The sequence below is a fragment of the Pogoniulus pusillus genome, chromosome 36 (assembly GCF_015220805.1).
Source record: "Pogoniulus pusillus isolate bPogPus1 chromosome 36, bPogPus1.pri, whole genome shotgun sequence".
NCBI lineage: Eukaryota > Metazoa > Chordata > Aves > Piciformes > Lybiidae > Pogoniulus > Pogoniulus pusillus.
In genome coordinates, this window is record NC_087299.1 from 9,392,812 (window position 1) to 9,405,596 (window position 12,785).

The window sequence follows — 12,785 nt, forward strand, 5'->3', positions numbered from 1 at the left end:
GAACTAGCAGTAAAATAAAATCAGGGAGGAAGCAGGGGAAGACAAGAATCTGGCATCTTTCAGTGAGCTTTATCTGCTCTGGTGGCTGTGAAGGGTAAGTTCTCTCTAGGTGTTGAACTTGGCACTCAAGAGCATAGAGCTGTCATCCTTGTGAAGCTGTTGCTCAGAGATTTGCCCCTTAAACAGAGCATCAAACTGTTGCTTCCACTGCAACAGTCTTCTTACTTGTGCCTGGCATGATTCCAGTGCTGCGAGACTGTAGTGTGCAAAACTGTGTGGAGAGAGAGAGAGATCTGCAAAGGACATCCTTGGCCTTTCATTGTTGACCTCAACTCTGAGAACAGCTCTTTGTACACACCTGTATAGTGGTATGGATTTTGTCATTTCATGTAGTGCCCAGAAGGGATTATCTTCCCGTTTTTATTCACTCTATTTGTGAGGTGATCCCTTTGTTTAGAGGCTCTTTCCTAGTCCTGAAACTCCACAGTGTGAGTGGATATTAGTAGCAAGTTTTGCAGCTGCCTCAACCAACTGATCTGACTTGTGTTATGTTGCAGGAACATGCCCATAAATGTTTCTTCATCTTCACTCTGGTTGCTGTGTGGATTGTGTGTAGCCGCTCCCATTTTAACTTTTCTGAGACTCAGTGATAAACAAAAATACATTTCAGTGGTTTAATTTTGAATATTTAACCCCAGTGACTGGGTTTTAAGTCCAACGCTTGACTGGAAGGGCACCAGAGGAAAGACATGTACTTTTGCCACCCAGTCAAAGCAAAGCATCAGTTTGAGTCCTTGTGTAGTTTGGTGAGAGTTAGAAATCTGGAAGTGTTTCCAAAGATGATCTACAAACACACACACCCCCAAAGAGGATTAAAAAAGGATACCTAGCTCAAACACAGGTCATAGGTGTATGGATTCTTCAGTCTTGTCAGTTCCTACATGATAACTGTGTCAATCCCAAACCCTTTACAAAGGATATTGTATGATATTATTCCTGGTTTACAGATGTAGAAACTGAGGCAGATGGAGGTTAAGTGACCTACACAAGGGCAATAGCAAAGCTGGGAATAGAACCCAAATGTGTAAAGGCTTTTTATGATACTAATAAGGAAACTCTGGAGGTGTGTTTGGCATGGTAATCAGAACCCTAGAGAACTAGGAGCAGTTAGTGTGTTCTGTGCACGTCCAGAGGGAGCAATGATGAAACTTCTTTTCTACCTTACCACTCCAGTTCTCTGTGTGTGGTCACTGTACTTTTTCCACCACTTAACCTCGTTATTTTTAGTATGGTTAACATTAGTTGTCCTTTGGGCAGTTAATCCAGACTCCTTTAATTTTCTCCAGAATTCTGAAGAGCTGCTGAAGGCATATGAGAAGAGAAAAAACCAACCCAAACAATAAACCAACCAAAAGATGAAAAATGATCTTTTGTAACTTCTGCTGTTTTGTTGACTTGTCCCCTCATGGCTTTTGTCTTTGCTCTTCTTTTATCATGAAGGACCCTGTTTGAATGTGTAATCTTGGTTTCTTGAAAGTTCATTTGCTATTGTTCCTTTCTTCTCCACCCAAGATTAACATCCTGTGCGATGACATAGATGGTTGTTGTCTAAATGGACCAAGAAAATTGTGAAGGGCGGGTGGGGAAATATTTATACACTTGTGTTAAAAATTACAAAGTAGGGTTGCCTTTTAAACAGAAGGTATTTCAACACTGCTATTGGCAGCATCAGCCTTTAATTTTACAGGTGGCTAGCTTTGTAGTAGCATTCAGCAAACAATATTTTAATGGCATGTAAAAAAAATTCTCTAAAACAAAAGAAAGAAGAAGTAGGACGATTTATAACCTGCAATGAATACCTGCTGACATGTCAGTTTATAATAGTGCATTAGCGTCTCAGTCTTTCTTGGGGAAGTGCAAACCAGATTTACCTGAAACATTTGTACCACAATAATTAAATAGGTAGTATTTAGAGGTAGCTTTCTTAATTGAGCTTATCTGCTCCATGCGATGGGACCTGACTCCTAGGTGTCTAACACTGATTCCACTTTATAGAAACTAGATTAGAGGAGCAAAGATTGTAAGGTTGTGGGGAAACACCTGTCAGAAAATGTCTTGGGCTCCTGTGTTCCTGCCTCTCACCCAGTATTGGTTTCTATCTGTTTCCATACATTTTTCCATATATGCTTCCATGTACTTTCACATTTGCTTACAGCACTCAGCTGTAGCTGCTGCTCTCCATGCTCTTTATAGCAACATCCTGATGGAGCACAGGACACGCTGGCATACAGCATAGTCAGTGTTCTGTTCTGTCTGTTCTTCAAACACTAAAACTTCATTTAATACACACTTTATATGATTTTCCTTGTGATAAGTCTGGACTAATGGGTTTGTTTTGTTCCTTTCTAAAGTTTAAAGTTTTGAAACTAAAAGAGGAAATAAATAACATCGAGGCAAGTTGCAGTTAATCTTGGTCTGCAGAGGCTGCTCCCTGGCAGGGACTGTCTAGTGTAGAAAATATCCAGATGCTCTTGTTAGTGTGTTTGGGGCAATCAGTAACTCCAGTGGAATAGAAGGATCAGGGGATGGTACATCAGGACAGATTTTCCCATTCTTTTGTATGAAACCAACTCCTCCTTTATCCAGTTATTCCACATTAGGGCCAGGCTGCTAGGTCAGATCTATTATGGACCATATTCAGGCTGTGCCACTGAAAGGCCTGACTTTTGTTTTCAGCAGTAACAAAGGAGGTGTTGGAGTTACAGATGTTGGGTGCACATCCTCCAGCACTTCAGTGCTGGATCAAGCTATTGGAAATATAGTTCAAATTTGGAGTTCTGAAACTAAATCAACTCCAAATCTCCTGTATTTATTGCCAGTGTTTTTACCATACCCAAGCTTAAGACAACCTCTGGCATTCTCCTTATAAACTCCTAGAGATAATATCACAGGTCAGAGAGTAGCCAAAGGCCAGTCATTTTGTTACTATGGCTCAACAAACTATGCTTAACAAAACAGTTTTCTTTCACACAAAGTAAATGGATCTGAAGCACAAATGTTTTCTGACACTGCTGGTTTTAAAATGTGTGGTTAGGTTTGGGTAATGAAGCTTAGCTTCTAGGCTTTTGCAGTGCTGTGTACCAAACTGTTCTACTTTTGGAGAGAAACTTGTAGAAGACATCGATATCCTTGCACCTTTAGAGTCTGTTTTTTGTTGTAGTTCCCAGTTTAATAGCAGGGAAATTTCATAGAGCTGATGTTTGCTCTAAGTGACTTCACTGCTGTGTGCAGTAGTTTTCTTTCCAACCTGTCTTTCCTTCACACAGACCATTGAAGGCTTCTGCACGGTACCTGGCACAGTACCTGCACAGTGAATGCCTTTTGGGCTCTCTAAGGACTATTATAATACAAATAAAGATCATCAAGAACCATCACCATGAGACTTGTTTCTCTGCAGGAATAACAGCAAGCATTTGCAGATCACAGGGTGGGTATGCTTGGAAACTTAGCTCTTTAGTGTATCTAATACTTGTTTTCTCCAAATGCTAAGCCTTATTTCTAGGAGATTGTCAGCTGTGGTTACAGATTATGACAGCACTATGGTTACTACAGTAATGTCTCTTTCCATTATCTGGATTTTCTGCCCTATATGGGCTTCTTTTGAACAAATGTCAGAGCCTTGGTTATGTTCTGTTCCTGATAAACTACCTTGGAATCGGCATCCTGGCATAAACCTTTAGACCCCAAAGTGGATATTAATTGGAAATAATTTCAGATATGCAGAGGATTTTGTTCTCTAAGTAGCGTTCTCACTTCGTGTACTGCTGAATCGAATGCCCTGTGTTCCTGTGTTCCAGCATTAGCATCCAGCTCAGTTACATCTACTGTCTCTTCAACACCAGTGGTGCAGTGGACAGGTGGACTTCACTGATGTCCACTCAGAGGTGACTTTCTAACGCATACTCTCCTTCTGCTTGTATGGTAGTAGAAAGGAAAAGCTGAAGGCAAGAAATGTAAAAATAAGACCCAGAGATGAAAAAAAAAAGTTTCCCTTCATTTTTAGGAGAGGCTTTTATTTATGTTCCTTGTTTCTTCTATCTTTTCTGCTGGTCAAGGTATTCTTAGGATGATTCTCCAGGAGACAGGTCTTTGGAAGAGAGTACCCAAGGTGGATGTTTCTCTGTGTTTCTGCAGATGCTTGTGTAGGTATTTAACTGAACTTTGTAATAAAATCTCTGGTTCTGTAGTTCAGGTTACTGAGGGCTTCTGGACGTGTCTCGTTTGATTCAGAGTCATGTTGCTCTCTCTGCCTTGTTTCTAATTTGAACGTTCTGTGAAGCAAAAATTGAGCCTGTTGAATTACGCTGTCTGCTACCTGAAGATTTGTTGTGGATTCATTCAAAACCGAGGCATCCAGATCCTATTGTGGCCATGCTTGCACTGCATCTAATAGGACTGCAGTGTTTCAGAACCCCCAGCCATTCTGTCCTGCATGCTCTTCCTCCTCCTCTCCTCTCAGTGCTTTGGACCCTGAAATACATAACTTACTGCTGGAAGCTCATGGTTAAGGTGTTCCCTTCCTTTTTGTCAATGTGGACCAGAGATAACATACTTCATGAAAGCAAGGAGCTTACTTTACATTGGAAGAGGAAGACCTGACCTCTCTTGCTACAAGGGAAACTGTATTTTCCTGCCTTGAATCAACCACTGAAATACACTTTGCACTGACCTACAATGCTGTGATTTATGCTGTGATATGCTCTGTGATATTACAATGTCCTTTTGCCTTTGTGTTTGATTTTTTCCCCTCTAATAAATTGCAGTGGGCACATTGTCAGTGGCCAGGGGTGTTTGCCCAAAATGCCCAGAGGAGAGGGAGGCATTCTCTCTGCTGCCTCGGAGAAGGCATTTTTTTCCTCCTCTCCATTAATCTTACTACATTTTTTTCCCTCTATATTTCCTCCTTGTTTTGAAATGGCATTAACGAAGGAGAATTTCTAAAATAAACTACTAGAAGGAACCATATTTCTCTTTCTTGTGTGCACACACGTATGTCTTATGCAGACATGAATCAGTGGCCAGAGGGAACTCTTTCCTTTCACATGTCTAACTTCTCAGATACAGAGAACTGTGCAGAAAAGTTGTAGTACTCTTTCCCCTTTATTTTCGTTCCAAGACATGCTAAGCCAGTCACTTGCCCTTTCTTAGTCAGAGTGAAAATACTTTGATGCAGTTTTCTGAAGACAAGACTCATTTCCTAAGAATATTATTCAGTAGAAAATAGGGAGGATTTAGTTTGTTTGTTTAGTATTTAACCAAGTGAATAAGGCAGATTAGGGGAAGGGGGGGAGACTGGACCCATAAACAAGGTGATATATAATATTTTTTTTCGTTCTCCTTTTAAATAAATACCGATCAGCTTTATGTTCAGAGACAATAGGAGCCGTTGGCTTAAATTTGCAGTTTACTGTATTTATGGCTGTAATATCAAGGTGCTGCCGTCGTAATTTCATGCCCCAATGAGAAGAGCAAGGTCGAAGCAAATGCTTCCATCGGCATCTGCTAACACACTAACTCATAAACAAGGCCCGGCTGGATCAGGTGGCACGGAATAATACAGGCTAATGAAATACAGCACAGCTTTCCATTACTGTTAGTTTTTACAGTGTCGTCATTACGTGTAATTTATGTTTAAAAAATTCAATTTTATACAAGGCTCTGGGAAATAGGGGTCTGCAGGTCACCCGACGACTTTTAACGGCTCTGAGAGTCCTTATTGCACTCTCCTGTTCCAACAAAATGTTAATAATAAATAACAAAAAAAATCCCTCTTTTACTTTTTCTCTGCTTTGCATATCTTGCTCTGTCTTTTTAATTACAGGCGGTTAAGGAGAGTTTGGGGCTCTGGATGATGTCAGGAGTTATCCCCTTGGCTGATGCTCCCAGAGGGGGGGTCACTATCTGCTTGCTTTTCTTTTGTCTGTCTATCAATCACCCGGGGTCCTGTAAATGGAGTAAACACAGCTGAGGAGAGGGAGATACTTAACAACCTCTCTCCCAAACCCTCACCCTCTGACATTGCCCTCCTCTCCTCCATTACACTCCATTTTATTATAGACTCCAAAAAGCTTGGCCAGGAAGAGAAACTGCTGCCAGCTTTATTCATTTATTTATTTATTTGTTTGTTTATTTATATTTCTTATGCCAAAATACTTTTTATTTTAACCTTTTCCTTCCTGGCTGGTTTGCTGCAGCTCTTGGCATTGTACTGTCAGTCAGGTTTTCCTTCCTTAGTTTAGTGTTGTCACTGAGCTCAGAGCACCTCTATCAGTTCTGATTGCTGCTTCGTCACCCTGATAGGTTAAAGTATATAATGATTCTTCAAGATTGCAATTGCATAATTAACAGCCTCGTAGAGGAATAAAGCTGTAAGAATTCAAAACCCCTCCAGTAACTCACTGAGGTACTTTTTTCCTGCGTTTTCCAGCCTGGTAGTTGAGACCAGTCATTTCCCCTTTGATCTTTGTGTTCCTTCACACAAAGTTTGAGCTGGAAGTGCAGCAGCAGGATGTTTACATTCAAATACAGCAGCTTAATGTAAATGAAGGGTAAAAAAATCAGAGCGATGTTTGTGAGACCTTAGATTTTGTTGCAATGTTGGGTTGGGCTGCGCCTCATGAACGCCTCATGAACCAAGACGTGTGCTAGAAAGGGTATCAGGAGACTTTGCCTTTTTGACCTGTTTGTAATGTGTTCAGCTAAGCCCAGAGTAGGATATAGGAGAAACATTTGATAAAGGAATCACCCAGCACTGCGTGTTGCTGACTGATCAGGTGGAATCATTAGTCTGGATCAGATCCCAGAAGGTTTTTATGATGATTCTTTTAAAATGTGGCCATGTTCTTTCTGAGCAGAGTTGACTCAGTGGCTTCCAGGAACAGGAGTGTCGTGTTGTTTCAGGGCCTCTACCAGCAGGTCTTCCTTTCAATCATATGGTACCATGCAGTAATTTTGGGTAACCATTCAGTTTGTTGCAGCTAAATGAGTTGTCCAGTTCTATTTTGTTTTCTTCTTAGTAGAAAGCGCATGCATGTGTGAGGGAAACAGCAACAGATACCACCCCTGAGCCTCAGCCCTCCCCTGCCTTTTGTCCCAGCAGAAGGCTGTGTGTGATGATTGCTCCAGGGTGGTCTGTCAGAGTGGTAATGAAGCTGGCTTTGGAAACCCACAAAAGGAACTTAATTCTTACCACCGCCTTTCCCTGTCATGGCAGAATTCTTTAGTTCTTGCTAAGCAGAGATTTTCTTACTAAAACTGATGTTGCCTTCAGGTTGTGAAAATTGTGCATGAGTTATTAGACTGGGCAATGCGAGGAGGAATGCAATGAAGAAAAAGATATGCTCAGTGGGAGGAATGAGGAAAAGGGTTGTCACTGAAATATTGGAGCCTGTATCAGAGGAGAGAAGACTTAGTGGGTCACCTGGTTAAGCTCCTGCAAGGGCTTTGCACCACAGGTACTGCTACTGTGTTTCACCCAGAAAACAGAGAAGAGTGAATTTATGGTGAACAAGGGACTGGGACTTGCATCTCCTGGGCTTTATTTTCTGACTGTCGGAGATTCAGTTCTGACCTTGGCACACTTCTCATATCTATACATCTCACTTCTTCCTCATCTGTAAAATACAGCACTTGTAAGTACTTCTCTACTTCAGACTGGTCATAAGAGGAAGAATATTTTGGTATACATGAGTTCTTTATATTAAACAGAATTAGATGCTATAAAAAAAACCACTAAACTGACAATCAGATCCTAAAAGTTCTTGGGCACAGGAGCTTTTTAGACGATACCCAAGGTACAGGCACCAAGACATGTTCCCATTTTATGAACTCTGACTTGCTCAGGTTCTGAGTTTCACTACAGTTTCCAGAGGCTGAGCGGTCCCTGAAAACTGAGCAGCAATGCTGACAATCACCAAAGAGGGTCGGCAAGGACCTCTGAGTGCAAAGCAGTCATGGGTGCTGCGTTAGTCAAATCAACACCCTGAAGCCTGAAAAGGGAATTTTAAAGCTTGGTGAAAATGACAACTAATTCTTTGTGTTTGCTGTGGTGCTGTAGAGGAATGAAATAGATGGTTGGGGGAAGGGAAGAGGTTTGCATTCTGTAGGGTTGTGAAGACAGTTTCCTTGCATCCTTTTCCTCAGCTCAGTCCTTGCTCAGTACCCTCTGCGGTTAGATTATTCCTTGCAGATAGCAATCAACTGGAAGGAAGTGTGTGTCTAATTTGCATGAGATTATTTAAAACAAAAAAAAAGGTCTGCATTAGTCAGGGTGATGGTAAACAACGCAAAGAGATGCCTTTTATAATATAGCTGTGGCTCAGCTCTCAAAGCCAAATATAATTCACTTACAATTGGCAGTTTCCTTTATTGTTCCTTTTAACCTTTTGCATTCTGCATGGTGTTGATCTTGCTGTAACTCCAGAAGAAATAAAATGTTTGTTTTCCAAACTCTTGAGGAGATGAATTTAGAGCAATGCTTCTGCTAGGTGAGGAGATTTTCTTGACATACCTATTTAAGGGTTATGTTAGACACAAAGCTCCAGCTTTTGTGACACTGTCTCTGCATCCAGGGAAGTGGTATTATTTTTGGGTTACCAACTTTCTGATAGATAAAGATAGTGAGTGGACAGTGGTACTTTTGTATAATGCAGTAAATAGAAGGAATGTGATAAAACAAATCAAGGTGAGAGACTGGAACAAATGACAGTTTGATCTGTTTTACAAATTCCCACTTTACTTATAATGACTATATTGAGGGTGAGTAGTTTGGGACTTTGAAAACACTCTGTGTGCATACGTGGGTGTAAGTGGTGAATCTGGAAAAGTTCAGTCCAAAGGGAATTTTGATTAATTATTTCCAGTCGCCTGAGGAGAGGCTTAGAATATCTTGAATACCTTTGTTAGTGTATTTGAGAAATGACAATCATGAAGACAGGTATACTTCTGAAGCCACTGATGACTAGTTGCAGTGCAGACATACTCCATGTATATGCTTAAGGAATCAGCTCTGGGAGATTATTTCCTTGACGCTTGGAGGCCGAGATGACAGGGCTTTAAAAACATCTTGTTCAGGTGAACTAAACGGAGGTGTTCCAAGGTGATGGCACTCCCAGTCTTCTCTGATGATTAAGAATGGATGTAGTTGTGATGTTCTTTTGTATGATGCCACTCTAATACCGTGAACAAGGCCACTCTTGCAAGGCAGCAGAATAGTCCAGGAAAGCAATGACAATTTTCATTTGCACAGGATTCAAACCAGGAACTCAAATGTAAAAAGTTTCCCATTGTTCTGTCATTCACATCAGCTTTTTCTGAAGGAGTGCAGCAGACTTTTCATGGAAACAGTGATGCTTGAGTATCTGTAGTTGGCAAGACCAGAATAATCCTAGAAGAGCGTTTTAGCTGCAGAGGATTTCAGGGTTTTTTGTCTCAAACAGGATGAGAATAGAAGGGGCAGTTTGGTTAGGAAACAATAGGCATTGTTTCCTGCTCTTCTCGTAAATGAAGTAAGGATCCTCCACGACTTCCGTACATTTGTAGTGTTAACTATTATCAGCTCTGCTATCTTTGCACAGAACAAAATACTCTGTGCTGGTGGGAGCCACATTTGCAGCCAGAAGCTAATGTTGTCTCGATCTTGATGAAATTCTGTAGATGCTAGTGATCTGCAATGTTTGCCTTTGTCTATGCCTTCTACACTGGGTAATTAGGAGCTGGTTAAATCAGTTTCTTTCTGATCAGGCCACCGCTTTTTGACACCGATTAGGCACTGTAAGTACTGCTTCTGTAACTAGAACTGTGGGCTGAGTTGTGTTTCTGTGCCTGCAAGTCTTGTTCCGTGCTGTTATGTGTGGCTTTGGCTCCTTACTCTTCGAGGCATGCATCAAATACAAGTAAATGCAGGATTTTGTCAGGTTGCAGGACCAGAGATCAGGAACTTCAAATTTCTGATGCTGTTTCTGACACTGCCAATATTCTGGTATATTAGAGCAGTCACATCACTTCACTGGGCATCAGTAGCTGCACTGTACATTGAACAATACCTCTCAGGAGCTCACAGTGTCTCACAGACTCACAGGAGCAGGGTAAAGATCTCTTAATAGTTCTGAAGCCATCTGAATACCAGAAGCACTGTGTTAGTACTTTCTGATATTAAATAATAGTTCGGAGACAGAGTTGTGTATTTATTTCTGGCAATGTTGTTAGTGTTACAGATTGTTCAGTCTAGACCCCCAGTATGCAGTGATATTGAAGATCACAAAACTTAGGTAATATGCCCAAAAGCCTTTCTGTACTGTATCTCCCTGTAATGTTAAAAAGCTACGTGTGTTAAAGGATTCAGTTCAGGAATTTCATCTATCAGCAATACTCTGTAGATCTCAAGTGGAAACGATGGAAAGTATTCCCCCATTCTTCTCCCACTGCTGTCAGATCTGTGTCATTTTCCTTACTGCAGTCAGTCCCTTCAGCAACTGTCTGAGCATCAAGTTGTCTGTCTCTTCTCTTCTGTTTCCTTGAATCTATATTCTCCATTCCAACCTTTCTAAACTACAGAATCATAGAATTGTTTCACTTGGAAGAACCCTCTCTAGGATCATGTCCAGCCGTCAACCCAACGCCACCATGGCCATTAAACCACATCCCTAGCGTTTGTGCGTACACACTGCACGTACAGTCAGAGGTCCCAAGTCATTTCACATGTTCCTCATAGCAGGGACAGTGGCTTTCCATCTGCTTCTGTGCAGGAGGATAACACAGCTGTCCAGGCCCCACATCATGGTTGCCATCTGAGTACTACATTCTTTTTTTCCAGAGGATGTTTTCTCCTGTTGGAAAAATTAATCCAGCTGTGTTTTCTTCTTCACAGACGCTGGTCATTGTGAGTCCTTTAGCTGCTTTGCTTTTCTCCCTTGTTGGCCAAATCCTTTCCATGTGTTGTGGCCAATTACACATGGTCATCCTGGCATTTCCTGATGGCAGGAGTGACTGCACCAACATGTACCATGTGTGCAGCGTTACCACAGCTCTGTGAGAAATAAAAAACCAGGCTGCCCTAGGGCAATCCAATCAGGCAGCAATAGGCTGGGGCAATGCTAAGCTGAAAGTTTGGGCTTGGCCTTGTTTTGATCTGTTTTGCTATAGTTTTATTTCCTCCTCACATTCTGTGTCCCATTCATACTAATCACAGTCAGTCCTGATTTTTTCTTTTTATTTCTGCATTTGTCATAAAATAAAGCAAATTATTCCCGTCTTCGGAAACGATCTAGACTAATTAGTCGTCTAACCCAATAATTAGTTTTTTGTTTCCCTGTCTGTTTTCATGCATTATTGTTAGTTTTTTCCCCTCTTTTTTTTTTTTACACCATTACAGATTAAAATGAGCCACATTTGCAGTTGATGGTATCTTTTTTTCGGGGGAAGAATGGCGAATTGCAATAGAAAGCTACTTCAAAAGCAGCAATAAACTCAAGGATAAATTAAGGAAATTGAATGAGCCACATTTGGAAGCAGCGTTGAGGCTAATATTCTGTCGCTTAAGGTTAAATTGCAACAGAGAAAGAGAGAAGGAGACATTCCAGTGAATCCAAAATTGGGGAGGCATTACTGCTCAAGTCAGTGCCAAAATTCTTTGCAGCTTGAAAGGGTTCTGCCTGGCTTGAGAATTTAATTATGCGTGCATCAAGTGGGTAAAGGTGCTAAACTGATTTCATTTCCTCTGCTCCCCCAGGCCTGACAGATGAAGAAATTGACCTGGCTTTCCAGCAGTCGGGCACAAGCACAGACGAGCCACAGTCCCCAGGTCCTTCTGCACAGCTGGTGCCACCTCCACTCTCTCACCCTGTGGTGCATAGTAAGTCACACTTTAAAAAACATCTGGTCTTGTTGCTTTCTGCAGTGATTTCTGCAGCAGTTTCACAGATTTCTGTGCCAGATTCTGTGTTCCACTTCGACTAATGCCATACAACTTGTCTGAGTCATACACCAAGTGTTACTTGAATGTACTTCATAGTTGTCAGATCACAAGGGAAATGAGATACAAATGATCATCGTCTGCAAACAAACATCATGCATACCAGTCTGTGACACCTCTTGACCCGAAGGTGTATAGTCAATACAAATTAGGTTCTGACCCACTGTCAGGACTTGGAAAAAGCATTTAGTCAGTGTAGCACTCAGTCTTCTCTTCTAAAACTTAACATCTGTCTCGCTGCCCTTCATCAGTAGGGCTTTACAATATTTAGATCATTAACACGTGATAGAGCTGAGAGGTTCTTGGATAGAAGGTGCTGTCAAAGTGCAGCACTGTTACATCTTTAGTTACTGCAGCGGTGAACTCTGTCCAATAGATTGTTGAACATCATCACAAAGTTTTGTCTTTTAGTTAGAGGACTGTGTTAACTGGTCAGGGAAACAATCAGTTCATAGAATCGTGGAATATCTTGAGTTGACCCATGAGAATTATGGAGTCCAACTTCCTGCTCCTCACAGGACTAGCTGAAGTTAAACCATATGAGTAAGCATCATCCAGATGCTCCTTGAACTCTTGACAATTAGCGTCTTCTATAGTTACTGCAAGACTGTATTTTCATGACGGACAGCAAGCTAGAATATAAGGTCTGCAGGACGTACTCTGTGACTTCGGTCTGTGAATTTAAGGTCTGGCACAACAGATCCCCAGTATGAATGAGTTTTAAGAGTGCTGTCAGGTTACAACTAGTAGCAAA

At 41.3% G+C, this 12,785-nt stretch overlaps 1 protein-coding gene across 2 annotated transcripts in view; it reads left to right on the forward strand.

Annotated features, from left to right (window-relative positions):
- PEX14 (peroxisomal biogenesis factor 14) overlaps positions 1-12,785 on the forward strand; it is a 75,472-nt gene that overhangs the window by 45,822 nt on the left and 16,865 nt on the right. For both annotated transcript variants that reach the window (XM_064172321.1, XM_064172320.1), the window contains exon 4: positions 11,789-11,911. In XM_064172321.1, the coding sequence (XP_064028391.1) occupies positions 11,789-11,911 (123 nt within the window). The remainder of the gene's footprint in view (positions 1-11,788; positions 11,912-12,785) is intronic.